The 14,136-nt window shown below is 53.4% G+C and overlaps 1 protein-coding gene across 6 annotated transcripts; it reads right to left on the bottom strand.

Moving 5' to 3' along the window:
* Window positions 1–1,060: 1,060 nt before the first annotated feature.
* LOC149918792 (feather keratin 1-like) lies at window positions 1,061–14,136 on the bottom strand. 6 transcript variants are annotated; one of them, XM_090138167.1, is made up of 2 exons: window positions 6,554–6,821; window positions 1,061–1,153 (listed from the first exon to the last, which is right to left on the bottom strand). In XM_090138167.1, exons 1-2 carry the CDS (start codon window positions 6,819–6,821, stop codon window positions 1,077–1,079), a joined length of 345 nt encoding a protein of 114 aa, XP_089994293.1. In that variant the 3' UTR covers window positions 1,061–1,076. The 6 variants fall into 6 exon arrangements, with proteins under 6 accessions (XP_089994293.1, XP_089994297.1, XP_089994296.1 ...); XM_090138171.1 differs by lacking the exon at window positions 6,554–6,821 and adding an exon at window positions 10,206–10,462 and having other exon boundaries at window positions 1,077–1,140; XM_090138170.1 differs by having other exon boundaries at window positions 1,077–1,140; window positions 6,565–6,821.

Below are 14,136 nucleotides of genomic sequence, written 5' to 3'. Positions count from 1 at the left end.
GATTGTGGAGCCCAGAACTGCACACAGTATTCATGGTGTGGTCATACCAGTCCTGAGCAGAGTGGGAAAATCCCCTCTTAACCACACAGATGTGCTGTGTTTGTGTATCATGGTTTAGTGCTAACTCCATGACACTGTGACCCTTCCTTCCATGACATGCTCATAGAGAAACTGACAAAGTGCAGCTTGCATAATAGGACAGTGAGATGGGTTGAAAAGGGGCTGAATGCTTGGGTCCAGAGGACTGTGAGTGGCACAGCATCCTGATTGTGGCGTGTCCCTAGCGTGGTAGCCCAAGGCTTGGTGGTGGAGTCAGCCTTGCTTGACATCCATGTTGCAGAATGAGGTGATGGAACAGAATGACCCCAAAGGAAGTTTGCAGATGGCAGCAAATGGGGAGGAACAGCTCATGCAGGAGATGGTCATGTCAATATTCTGAGTTCTGTATGGAAGCTGGAGTGTGGGTCAGAGAGGAATGTCATGAGGTATCAGAAAGGGCAACGTGAATTCCTGCTTTTGGGAGGAGCACCATAAATCAGCAAGCACGTGGCGGCCAATAAATGGATAGGCAGCTCAGCCCAGCAGGAATTTGTGATGCTGCTGCTGAAGAAGCTATCCACTGGGCAGCAATTTCACAGAACCCATTCCGACCCACCCTGATGACGTCTTGAGCCTCGCCTTGGCAGTGGGAGAGATGAGAAGTGCATCCAGTGAAGAAACAACATATGAGGCTGGCATGCGTGAGAACTTTATTGGGGATCAGAAATGAAAAGAAAGGAGCACCAAAAGAAATGGCCACATGCTGAAGTGTGTGTAGCATGGCCATCAGCCACCTTCCAGAGCAGCAGAACGATGCAGAGAAGGACTGAGGACAAGAGATGAATTTGCACAGGTCGTGCTTCCAGGCAGTGTGGTTTAGTCCCCTGCCCTGCTTGTTTGCGTGGTGCCATGAATGAAGAGCCATGGCTGAGGAGCAGGTGAGCCCTTGTGGCACAAATGGCTCAGATGTGCATCACTGGGATGCGAGGCTCCTTGCAGGGTGCAGGTGGTTGGTGTCGGGGTGTGGGCGCAGGCCCTTAGCAGGGGTAGCGGGCTCTCCCGCCGTTGAAGCAGCCCAGGCCTCCGAAGCCGAAGCCGCCAGAGGAGATGGCCACTCCCTGGGCGTTGAGGGCGCTGCCCACGGCAGCTGATGAGGAGGATCCGACGGCGGTGTTCTGGGGGAAGGAGCTGAGGATGGGTCCCGGCAGGGTGACCACGACGGTGGAGGGCTGGATGACGACTTGGGAGTCCTGGCACTGCCTGACACAGGGCTCGTTGCAGCTGTTAGCCAGCGGGGTGGGTCCCCCGCTGCAGGGGCGGCAGAGGTCGTAGCAGGACATGGCTGTGGGGTGGAGGGTCTCTGGAAGAGAGGGTGTTGGGTAAGCAGAAGGTGTTGAGGACCCTGGAAGCTGTGCTGGGCGTGGCCCAGGGAGCAAGGAGTAGAGGCTTGGGGTTATGGGGAGCATGGCTTTTGGGGAGGAGGTAGAGCTGCAGAGTCTAGGGGCCAAAGCATTGTGGATAGCAAAGCCAGGTGGAGTGGGAGAAGGAGGAGAGCAGGGTGAACGCTTACCTAGAAGAGTGCAGAGGAGAAGGTGTCAGGAGAAGTGTGTGAGGGAGCGAGGCTCAGGGCCGGCTTTTATGCTGCTGTGTGAGTGCCCGAGGGCTTGGAGAGAGCCTCTGCGCATGGCGGCATTGTGCAGTGAGCAGCTCTTGCGTGCCAAACCATGAGAAATCATGAGGTGGGGTGTTATTTTCTTCCTAGAAAACTTCCACTCCATTTCCTGGTGTTGTGGATTTGATCCTTTGACCCTGTCAGCACTTCTGAGTGTGACTGGAGTGATGAGGAAGGCGCATCTCATGGACGATGTGGGAAGGCTTGTCCTCAGCTTTGGAGGAGTGATGTGGTGTCCTTAGTGATGCCATCCTGTGCTACTCATGCAGTCGTGTTTGTGGCCACTTGGTGAGGTGCAGGCCCCATTCTTGGCATCCTTTGAGGGCTGTTCTGTGATTCCCAGGTGCGTTTGGCTTGAGATGCTGCTAGTTGCACTGCACTGCACTCCCTGCGTGCCCTAGAATTAATCTGCTTTCCTTGAGCTTAGTCGTTGTCTTCTGCATTGGGTGTGTTGTGCCAAGATGTTGGTTCCCCTTTTGCTTTGAAAAATGTGTTTTGGAGAAAGGAGACAGGCTGTGTTGGGCTGTTTCAGCTTCGGTCCATCCAAGGTGGTTATAGTATATTTAGACAGAGGAGGGCAATTTGTGGAGTTGATTCTGGGGTCCTTCATCGGTTTGGGTGTAAATGGACGATGCAGCCATGAGCCCTTTCATGACATCTTCTGAGCCAATGTGGGTTAGACAAGTGGAGAGCAAGGTGGACTGAAAGCAGCAGGTGGAAGGACTGTGCCCAGAGCCTTGTGTTGGAGGGCTCCCTGTGTAGCTGGAGGTAAGTTCCTCATGGTTACTAGTAGAGTATTGGGGATCTCCTCTCAATGCTGCATGCTGCTCTTGCATCACATGGTGTTGCGCGTCATGTGTTACGTGTTGTTCTTCCAGCAACTCTGCCTTTTTGCATCCTTGAGGACGCGTCCATTTGGCACTGGTGGCACGTTCCGAGTGAGAGTCCTGGAGGGCACAGGAGGGATTTGGCACGTTCGTGTCAGAGTATGCGGAAGATTCTGTGTGCAAAGCACAGAAGAGGAGTCAGAGAGGTGATGGCTTGGCACTTGTGCAATATGGTTTGTGTCTTTGTTGTTAGAGGAGTTGCCAATTCCAAACGGCTTTGGAAGCCCTGTCTGGGCATTCTGGGTATCCCAGATGGGAGAAGATGGCACTTCTTTCATGAGATGATTACCCATCTTGTTCAGCAATGGATCCCAGTAGACCAAATTTCTAAGGACTTCTGCAAAGATTTTCAGAGTTTGCCTCCATATGGTTTTGGGGAAAACGCCTAGCTCATTTATGGGCAAAGACAGAAAGCGTTGAGTGAACTGTTGCCTCACAAGTCCAACTGAAAGTCCTTTCTCAAATGTGGTTCTGTTCCAAAGGGATTGGGCATGCAACAGGCTCCCTAAGGCAGTGCAAAAGCACTATGGCTGCTGGATTTCCAGAAACATGGGACAGTGCCTTCTAGATCTATTTTCAAAGAGTGCGTTGTGGAGGCATGAGTTGGAGTCAGTGATCCTTATGGGTCCCTTCCAACATCCTAGGGTATTCTCGGATTGCACTGCATTTGTTCCCTCCCTGAGCTCGTTGCAGCTGGTTAGCCAGCCTTTAGCTCTTGTCTTCCCCACTGGGTGTGCTGCATGGCTGGCTGGATGCCCCTTGATGTTGGAAGGCGGTAGCTGGGAGAAAGGAGGCTGCCTGTTTTGTGTCATTCCTGCTTGGGTCGCACCCTGGAGATTTCCAAGTAGGCAGGGGAGGGCTGTCTGTGGGGGCAGGACTCTGTCCTCTCACGCCTGGTTCATTGCTAGCAAGCTGTGTGATGTCAGGACTCCTGCCATGCTCCCCAAACGGTGGCATTGCGCAGTGCATTGGAATGCCCTTTTCTAGGGGGAAATCACGCACATTCACAGTGCGGAGGTGGGGATGGCACACTGCTAGATGGGGGTTTGCTGGGCTGGTTGGTGAGATGTGGGATGAGCTGTGAGGGTGACAAGAGGCCGAGGGTGAGTGGGTCTGTCAGAAAAGGCAGGCTGGTGAAACACGGTGTTCAGATTGAGTGTCAAGGGTTGAGGTTATTTTCCTGCCCAGCGTTTGTTGTTCCCAAAGAGCATTTGCCTATTTCCAGGGAAAACGGAATGCACCGTGACTGTCCTGGGCTGCAGACGTGAGGTGATTATGGTGATATTTGCATACTGAAGGGTAAATTAATGGCTTGTACTGTCTCTGGTCATGAGATGGAGTGTTTTCCAGATTGTCACAGAGGTGAAGAGTGCTTGTTTTTGAGGATAACAGGAAGGCTGTGCTGAAATGCACTGGTGCTGTTGGGTTTCACCCTAGAATAGGGAGGGTCTGATGTGGTGGTTTTGCTGATTTTGCAAAGTAGTGGTAATGAGGAGAGGTTTCTGAAAACTGGCGGAGTATAAGCCATGGTGCGCATTTTGCAGGCGGTTCTAAAAAAGCCTGGTGCTTGCTGGTGAGGAAGAGTACTATTTGTCTGTCTTTGGGCTAGTGTAGATGCCACGTGATGTGCTGAAGGCCTTCTGCTAGCCACCAGTGCTCTTGATGGTGACATGGTTGTAAGAGAAGGTCTTGGGGCTGTTTTTGACCTGGCATGATGGTTTCCAGAGCCATACCTTTGTAGTGGGTGAGGTGTTAAGAGTATTGGGCGAAGAAAGGATGAGAGGAATCGGAGGCTGGCATGCATGAGATCTTTATTGAGGAAAACACACTAAAAAGAAGGATTCACTCGGTGATGGCCAAGTGGAAAGGTCGCAATATAAGGTGCAAAGAAAGAAGAAATTTACTGCACTGATATTCCCAGACAGCATGGTCTGACGCTGTTCCCTGCTTGTTTGCTTTGTGCCATGCAAAGAGGAGTCATGGCAAATGAGCTGTTGTACCATCAGTGACCCAGTGGTGCCTCCTGAGTGCGTGAGGCGCGTTGCAGGGTGCAGGTGGTTGGTGTCGGGGTGTGGGCGCAGGCCCTTAGCAGGGGTAGCGGGCTCTCCCGCCATTGTAGCAGCCCAGGCCTCCGAAGCCAAAGCCGCCGGAGGAGATGGCCACTCCCTGGGCGCTGAGGGCGCTGCCCACGGCAGCTGATGAGGAGGATCCGACGGCGGTGTTCTGGGGGAAGGAGCTGAGGATGGGTCCCGGCAGGGTGACCACGACGGTGGAGGGCTGGATGACGACTTGGGAGTCCTGGCACTGCCTGACACAGGGCTCGTTGCAGCTGTTAGCCAGCGGGGTGGGTCCCCCGCTGCAGGGGCGGCAGAGGTCGGAGCAGGACATGGTTGTGGGGTGGATGGTCCCTGGAAGAGAGGGTGTTGTGCAAATGGAGGTTGTTGAGGACCCAAGAAGCTGTGCTGGGTGTGGCCCAGCGAGCAAGTTGGTTGGGGATGGGGCTTGGGGTTGTGGGCAGCATGGTTCCTGGGGAGGCAGAAGGGCTGCAGAGTCTTGGGTCCAAGGAGTTGTGGATAGCCAAGCCAGGTGGGGTGGGCAAAGGAGGGCAGCAGCTCACATGCTTACCTAGAGGAGTGCAGAGGAGAAGGTGTCAGGAGAAGTGTGTGAGGGAGCGAGGCTCAGGGCCGGCTTTTATGCTGCTGTGTGAGTGCCTGAGGGCTTGGAGAGAGCCTCTGCGCATGGCAGCACTGTGCAGCAAGCTTTTGTCGCTTGCCAAGGCCTGGTCATTGTGCAGCGAGCTGCTGTTGCATGCCAAAACTTGACCGGTGATGTGGTAATGTGGTTTTGTCTTTCCGCAACGCTTCCTTTTCTTTTCCCTGTCTTGTGGTTGTGTTCCTTTAACCCTGATGTCAGTGTTTAAGTGGGAATGGTGTTTGAGTCAAAGCATGCTGAAAGCGTGAGTTGTGTTTATCAGGAATGAGGTCCCCGCGTGGCACTTGTGTGTGGTCATTTGTGGCTGTGTTGCAAAGTGGGTAGCCCATCTTGTGGCGTCCTTGGAAGGCTGCTTCAGGCTTCAAAGCTTTGCCTGTTGCACTTGGTCCTCTGGAATCACATTCCCTCCTTCCTTGCTGTCACGGAGTTAACTAGATCAATCTATGCCCGTGACAGGGATCTATGTCTGTGACAGGGGGCTGTAGGCCCCTGCTCCCCCACCCCCTTGGCCCACAGAATGGGAGGGAAGGAAGGGAGGAAAAAAAACAGCGGCAACAATCTATGGAGGAAAACTTATTTTACTAACTATGATATCGGAATGCAAGATAACACAATATAATACAATCGAATTGAAATTGAGACTAATAAATAAGATCGGAGAGAGAGAGTTCCTGAGACCGAGTCAAACCTGAAAAGAGCTTGGAACGGCTGGGAAAGCACCCTCCTCCAGCACCCACTGCCAGGCAGTAAGAGACCTCCCCACCCGGAAGGGTCAGGTCCCATGACTTCCGTAATGTATAGGGATAGGTACCTAGAATTGGAGCACTAACACTTTAATTCCAGTGCACTACATGATGTTTTGATGTGGGATACTGAAAACCAAAAAACATAAAACCATGGCAGGAGGAATCGGAGGCTGGCATGCGTGAGAACTTTATTGAGGAAATCACACGAAAAGGAAGGATTCACTTGGTCATCACCAAGTGGAAAGAGTGCAATTTAAGGTGCAAAGAAAGAAGAGAGTTACTGCACTCATGTTCCCGGACAGCATGGTCTGACACTGTTCCCTGCTTGCTTGTTTTGTGCCATGAAAAGAGGAGCCATGGCAGGTGATGCAGTGTGCCATCAGTGACACAGAGACGTGAGCTCAGTGCATGAGGCTCCTTGCAGGGTGCAGGTGGTTGGTGTTGGGGTGTGGGCGCAGGCCCTTAGCAGGGGTAGCGGGCTCTCCAGCCATTGTAGCAGCCCAGGCCTCCGTAGCCGAAGCCGCCGGAGGAGATGGCCACTCCCTGGGCATTGAGGGCGCTGCCCACGGCAGCTGATGAGGAGGATCCGACGGCGGTGTTCTGGGGGAAGGAGCTGAGGATGGGTCCCGGCAGGGTGACCACGACGGTGGAGGGCTGGATGACGACTTGGGAGTCCTGGCACTGCCTGACACAGGGCTCGTTGCAGCTGTTAGCCAGCGGGGTGGGTCCCCCGCTGCAGGGGCGGCAGAGGTCGTAGCAGGACATGGCTGAGGGGTGGAGGGTCTCTGGAAGAGAGGGTGTTGGGTGAGTTGGGGGTGCTGTTGGTGTGAGGAGCTGTGCTGTGGTGACCAAGGGAGCAGGGAGCTGTGGGTTCAGGTGCAGGGTGTGTGGCAGTGGGGTGGTTCATGATCTGCAGAATCTCGGGGCAGAGGGGGTGTGGAGAACTTGGCCAGGTGGGGCAGGGATTCAAGGGACTGAGGGTCAGGCTCACCTGGAGGATTGCAGAGGAGAAGGCGTCAGGAGAGTGGTGTGAGGCAGCGAGGCTCAGGGCCGGCTTTTATGCTGCTGTGTGAGTGCCCGAGGGCTTGGAGAGAGCCACTGCGCATGGAAGCATTGTTGAAAACGCTGCTGTTGCATGCCAAAACCTGAGAAGTCATGGGGGGGCGTGTTATTGTCTTCGCACAACACTTCCTTTTCATTTCCTTGTGTTGTGGATTTGACCCTTTGACCCTGTCGGCATTTCTGAGTGTGACTGGAGTGATGAGGAAGGCGCATCTCATGGAAGATGTTGGAAGGCTTGTCCACAGCTTTTTAGGAGTGATGTGGTCTCCTTAGTGATGCCATCCTGTACTACTCATGCTGTCGTGTTTGTGGCCACTTGGTGAGGTGCAGGCCCCATTCTTGGCATCCTTCGAGGGCTGTTCTGTGATTCCCAGGTGCGTTTGGCTTGAGATGCTGCTGGTTGCACTGCACTGCACTCCCTGCGTGCCCTAGAATTAATTTGCTTTCCTTGAGCTTAGTCATTGTTTTCTGCATTGGGTGTGTTGTGTCAAGATGTTGGTTCGCCATTTGCTTTGAAAACTGTGTTTTGGAGAAAGGAGACAGGCTGTTTTTTGCTACGGCATTGGGCGATCCAAGGTGGTTTCAGTATATTTAGACAGAGGAGGCCAATTTGTGGAGTTGAGATTTTGGGACCTTTATTGTTTTTTGTGTTAATGGATGATGCAGCCATGAGGCACTTCATGAAATTTCTGGAGAAGATGAAACAAAGTAGGAAGAGGAAGAGGGTCTGTTCAATTGGATGTGCCTAGGTGTGTGAGGCCTGGTGGGTTTCACCCAGGAATGCTGAGGGAGCTGTGAGGGGTGGGTCCAGAGAAGGGCTACAGGGAAGATCAAATGGCTGGAGCGCATTACTGTGGAGAAAGGCTGACGGAGTTGGGCTTGTTCAGCCTGGATAAGAGTTGGTTCCAGGGACATCTCACTGTGGCCTTCCAGTACATGAAGGGAGCTTACAGGCAGGAGGGGAACCAACTTTTTACAGAGTCTGATCATGATAGAACATTTGAATGGATTGAGGAGAAATTTGGTTAAGATGTAAGGAAGAAATTTGTGACTCAGGTGCTGGTGAGGCCCTGGCCCAGGCTGCCCAGTCAACTTGTGCATTCTTCTTCCCTGGGGCATTCAAGGCCAGTTTGGATGGGCCCAGTTGGGAGGCAGTCGGCCCACAGAAGGGATGGTGGTTAAGATTCCTTCCAACCTTCACCATTCCACATTTGTATAATTGTATGATTTGAGACTGTCTTCCTTGCAACGCTCGTCCAGAAGCTGAGCCAGTGTGGGTTAGACAAGTGGAGAGCGAGTTGGAGTTAAAGCAGCTCCTGGTGGAAGTCCTGTGCCCAGAGCCTTGTGATGGAGGGCTCCCTGTGTAGCTGGAGGTAAGTTCCTCATGCTTACTGTGGAGTGTTAGGGATCTCCTCTCAATGCTGCATGCTACTCTTGCATCACGTAGTGTTGCTCGTCATGTGTTATGTGTTGTTCTTCCAGCAACTCTGCCTTTTTGCATCCTTGAGGACGCATCCATTTGGCACTGGTGTGCCATCAAGTTACAAGAGAGACATGCCATCCCATCGTGTCAGAGTATGCGGAAGATTCTGTGTGCAAAGCACAGAAGAGGAGTCAGAAAGGTGATGGCTTGGCACTTGTGCAATATGGTTTGTGTCTTTGTTGTTAGAGGAGTTGCTAATTCCAACCAGCTGTGGAAGCCTGGGGAGTAGTAGGCAGGGGAGGGCTGTTTGCGAGAGCAGGACTCTTGCCTGGTGCATAGCTGTCAAACTCTGCGGTGTCAGGACTCCTGCCATGCTCCCCAAATGGTGGCACTCACCACTGAATTGTAATGCCCGTTTCCAGGGGGAAATCATGCACATTCACAGTGTGGAGGTGGGGCTGGCACACTGCCAGATGGGGGTCTGCTGGGCTGGCTGGTGAGATCTGGGATGAGCTGTGAGGGTGACAAGAGGCCGACGGTGAGTGTGTCTGTCAGAAAAGGCAGGCTGGTGAAGCACGGTGTTTGGGTTGTGTGTCAAGGAGTAAGGCTATTTTCCTGCACTCTGTTTTTTGTTCCCAAAGAGCGTTTGCCTATTTCCTGGGAGAACTCAATGGGCACTGATTGTCCTGGGCTGCAGACCTGAGGTGATTGTGGTGATCTTTGCATCCTGGAGGGTAAATTAATTGGTTGTACTGTCTCTGGTCAAGAGCTCGAGTGTTTTCCAGATTGTCACAGAGGAGAAGAGTGCTGGGTTTTGAGGATAGCAGGAAGGCTGTGCATAAATCCAATGGAGCTGTTGTGTTGCACCTGCCACGGAGTTAATAGATCAATCTACGCCCGTGACAGGGGGCAGTAGGTCCCTGCCCCCCACACCCCCGACCCCACAAAATGGGAAGGAAGGAAGGAAGGGAGGAAAACTTATTTTACTAACTATGATATCGGAATGCAAGATAACGCAATATAATACAATCGAATTGAAATTGAGACTAATAAATCAAATAAGATAGGAGAGAGAGAGTTCCTGAGACCGAGTCAAACCTGAAAAGAGCTTGGAACGGCTAGGAAAGCACCCTCCTCCAGCACCCACTGCCAGGCAGTAAGAGACCGCCCCACCCGGAAGGGTCAGATCCCATGACTTCCATAATGTATAGGGATAGGTACCTAGAATTGGAGCACTAACACTTCAATTCCAGTGCACTACGTGATGTTTTGATGTGGGATACTGAAAACCAAAAAACATAAAACCATGGCAGGAGGAATCGGAGGCTGGCATGCATGAGAACTTTATTGAGGAAATCACACTAAAAGGAAGGATTCACTTGGTGATCACCAAGTGGAAAGAGCGCAATTTAAGGTGCAAAGAAAGAAGAGAGTTACTGCACTCATGTTCCCAGACAGCATGGTCTGACACTGTTCCCTGCTTGCTTGTTTTGTGCCATGCAAAGAGGAGTCATGGCAAATGAGCTGTTGTACCATCAGTGAGCCAGTGGTGCCTCCTGAGTGCGTGAGGCGCGTTGCAGGGTGCAGGTGGTTGGTGTTGGGGTGTGGGCGCAGGCCCTTAGCAGGGGTAGCGGGCTCTCCAGCCATTGTAGCAGCCCAGGCCTCCGAAGCCGAAGCCGCCGGAGGAGATGGCCACTCCCTGGGCATTGAGGGCGCTGCCCACGGCAGCTGATGAGGAGGATCCGACGGCGGTGTTCTGGGGGAAGGAGCTGAGGATGGGTCCCGGCAGGGTGACCAGCACGGCGGGAGGCTGGATGACGACTTGGGAGTCCTGGCACTGCCTGACACAGGGCTCGTTGCAGCTGTTAGCCAGCGGGGTGGGTCCCCCGCTGCAGGGGCGGCAGAGGTCGTAGCAGGACATGGCTGTGGGGTGGAGGGTCCCTGGAAGAGAGGGTGCTGGGTAAGCAGAGGGTGTTGAGGGGGTGGGAATCAGTGCCATTGGCTTCCCGCATAGTGGGAAGGAATGGTTTGGGGTTGTGGGGAGCGTGGCAGAGAGGAGGTGGAAGGGCTGCTGAGTTTAGGGGTAGACGTGGTATGCAGAGTTTGTCCAGGTGGGGTGGGCCAAGGAGGGCAGCGGGGTTGTAGGCTCACCTGGAAGAGCACAGAAGAGAACGCGTCAGGAGAAGTGTGTGAGGGAATGAGGCTCAGGGCCTGCTTTTATGCTGCTGTGTGAGTGCCCGAGGGCTTGGAGAGAGCCTCTGCGCATGGTAGTATTGTGTGCAGTGAGCAGCTCTTGCATGCCAATGCCTGACCAGTGATGACATGATGTGTTTTTGTCTTCCCAAAATGCTGCCTTCTCATTTCCTTCTCTTGTGGTTGTTTTCCTTTGACCCTGGCGGCAGCGTTCAAGTGGGACTGGTATTCGAGTCTATGCATGCTGCAAGTGTGAGTGGTGGGTATCAGGAGTGAGGTCACCGTGTGGTGCTTGTGCCTGGTGGATTGTGGCTCTGTTGTGAGGTGGGTACCGCACCTCCTGGCATCCTTGTTAGGCTGCTCTATCTTCTGTGCCTCTTGGGCTTGATGCCACTGGAATTGCTTTCCCTCCTTCCTTGCCTTTGTTCCACCTGGCAAAGCAGTCTGCAGCCTGTCTCTCTCTCCCCCTAGCAGCGCTGCACGGGTGGCTGCTGCCCCTGGTGCCTGCAGAGGTGCACCCGGAGAAAGGAGGCCGCCTGCTGTGTGCCTGGGGTGGGCAGCCAGAGCAGGATGCTGTCCCTGCTGGGCTGTGTCAGTGCTGACACGGCTGATGGTGTTGGGAATACTACCATACTCCCAGAAGGGTCCTTATCCACCCTTATCGGGGGTCATCCTGATGAAAGCCTGGACTTTGGTGTGACACAGTGCCATCTGGAGTTCCCTTTGTGCTGCCCGGTGGGATGTGGAAAAGGTCCTGAGACCGAAGAGAGGCAGAGGGTGAGTGGTACTTGAAGAAATGGGATGTGTGTTGAGCCATGGTGTTCGGGTTGATAACTGTGTTGAGTGTCAAGGAGCAGTGCTATTTTTGTGCTCAGTGTAAGGTGCTCAGAAAAGGATGTGGACATTTTGGAAGGGTGCTGGAGGCAAAGATGCTTCCTGGGGCTTCAACTTGTAAGTCCTAGCAGTGACATCTGAATAGCATAGGATGGATCGATGGCGAGGCATGCCTCTGCTCAGCCACATTTACTTGATGCAGGCTGTCCCGCAGATGCCTGCTGCTTGTTGCTGGGGATGATGAGGAAGTTGTGCGCCTGGGTGTGCATAAGTGTACAGGACCTGACAACTTTCTCCCACAGATGCTGAGGGACGTGTCTGATGTCTTTGTAAGGCCCTTTTCAGTCGACCCTGTAAGGTCCTGGTGAGTAGGAGTGACTCCTGAAGAATGGAAGAGACTCATCCCACTCCTGCGTTCAAGAAATGAAGAAGGAAGCCGTGAGAAACTTCAGGCTGGTTGACCTGATGTTAGTCACTGGGGAGGAGGTGAAGGAAATCCTCGCAGAAAGCAGTGGATTTCCAAAGCCACCTCAGTTTCTCCTGTACTGAAGTGATCTGCCCGGTGGATGATGGGGGGCTGTGGCAGTTGATTGCCTTGCCTTTAGTCAAGGCCTGGCGGTTTCCTCCCACGACACAATCCCAGAGAAACTGTCAAAGTGGATGTTGGGGTGGGGTAGAAAGTGGCTGAATGCAGCAGTGCGGTGAAGTGTTGTGATTGTGTCCAGACTACTACAGTGCTGGTAGTAAGGCCAGCACTGTTTGGCACCTGCATTAAAAAGCTGGGTGATGGTAGTGATCCCAGTGAGTTTGCAAATGCTAGAAGATGGGAAGGAGCAGCTGATGCCCCCGGTGTATAGTCCACCTTTGTGAAAGATGTGGAGGGACGTCCTGAAGTAGCGGAAGGGGCAAAGTGAACTGCCGCAGATGGGAAGCAGTAACATGGAGCAAGAAAAATGAGAGGGTGGCAGCCAGCTTTGCTGAGAAGGACCAGGTTTTACTGCTGGCGAGCAAGGGGATGTTGAGGCAGCACTGCAGCCCTGTGACAAAAGAGTTCCCCATTCTCCAGAAGGCCTTTGGGAAGAGCATCGCTAGCACACTGGAGGATGTACTTTTCTTTCTGTTCAGTGCTGGTGGTTCATGCTTAAGTTTCCCAGGAGGAAGACAGACATGGATATGGTGGAGCAGTTCCAGTGCAGGGCTTCCCCAGTGCTGATGGGCCTGGAGCCTCCTTACGACGTGGAGAAGCTGAGAGAACAGGCAGTTTTGAGCTGGGACACAGGGATGTTCTCAGTAGATCTTCTCCTTGCGTATAAGTCGCAGATGTTAGGGAAGGATGTAAAGAGAGCCAGCCCTTTTGCATTACTGTCTGCTGCCAGAAGAAAGGATGGTGGACAGCACTGAATTGGAACCTTCCTTGGAAGAGAAAGGGAGCTTTTTCCAGGGTGAGGGGGGCAAGCGGTGGAACAGGTTACTCCGCAGAGTAATTTGTGTAGTCCCTGTCCTTTGAGGTGCTGAAAGTCTGGCTGTGTTCCCTGTCTGACCGCTGGAGCTGAGTGTACTTGAGCAGGGCAGTAGTAGTGTGTTGTCACTAACAATTCTCTAACGTGTAAAGGATTCTGTGACTGCTTTATTTTTGTCAGCGTGGGAGTATCCTGCTGGGGTGTGCTGCCATGGAAAGGTAGTTTCAGAAGGCATGGGCAGAAGGGCCTTGGTGTGCCCAAGACTTTGTGTGGTCAAGCATAGATGTTGTTTGATGTGCTGGAAGCCCAGTTGATGCCCCAACAGTTCTTGTTGGTACCACTGTTGGCAGGGGAGGTGATGGGACCCCTTTGGTGCCATCCTAATGGACCCTTGAGCCGTGTCTTTGGAGTGGGAGAAGTGTGAAGTGCTGAAGAAAGGATGAAGCGAATTGAGAGGCTGGCATGCAAGAGAACTTTATTGAGGAAAATACATGAAAGGAAAGGAGCAGCAAGAGAAGAAGCCGTGGCCGTAAGTGCATGTAGCATGACCATCAGCATTCTTGCAGAGAAAGAAAAGGACCTAGAGAAGAACGTTCAAGATATAGAATTTGTCAGAGGCGCAGTTTGCAAGCAGTGTGGTCTGGTCCCCTTCCCTGCTTGCTTCTTTGTTGTAATGAATGCAGAGCCATGGTTGAAGAGCTGCTGATCTATCCCACGTGCAGTCAGTGACACAGTGGTGCCTCCTGAGTGCGTGAGGCGCATTGCAGGGTGCAGGTGGTTGGTGTTGGGGTGTGGGCGCAGGCCCTTAGCAGGGGTAGCGGGCTCTCCCGCCATTGTAGCAGCCCAGGCCTCCGAAGCCGAAGCCGCCGGAGGAGATGGCCACTCCCTGGGCGTCGAGGGCGCTGCCCACGGCAGCTGATGAGGAGGATCCGACGGCGGTGTTCTGGGGGAAGGAGCTGAGGATGGGTCCCGGCAGGGTGACCAGCACGGCAGGAGGCTGGATGACGACTTGGGAGTCCTGGCACTGCCTGACACAGGGCTCGTTGCAGCTGTTAGCCAGCGGGGTGGGTCCCCCGCTGCAGGGGCGGCAGAGGTCGTAGCAGGACAT

The sequence above is a fragment of the Phasianus colchicus genome, chromosome 3 (assembly GCF_987193195.1).
Source record: "Phasianus colchicus chromosome 3, bPhaCol1.hap1.1, whole genome shotgun sequence".
Taxonomy (NCBI): domain Eukaryota; kingdom Metazoa; phylum Chordata; class Aves; order Galliformes; family Phasianidae; genus Phasianus; species Phasianus colchicus.
The sequence above is the reverse complement of the archived record's forward strand: the minus strand, read 5'-3'. Positions and strand labels throughout refer to the sequence as shown.

Coding starts and splice junctions, on each gene's coding strand:
- LOC149918792 (XM_090138166.1), bottom strand. CDS start 14,136: ATGTCCTGCTACGACCTCTGCCGCCCCTGCAGCGGGGGACCCACCCCG. Junction 10,241..13,851: donor GCTGCTACAATGGCGGGAGA/GCCCGCTACCCC, acceptor CTCAATGCCCAG/GGAGTGGCCATCTCCTCCGG.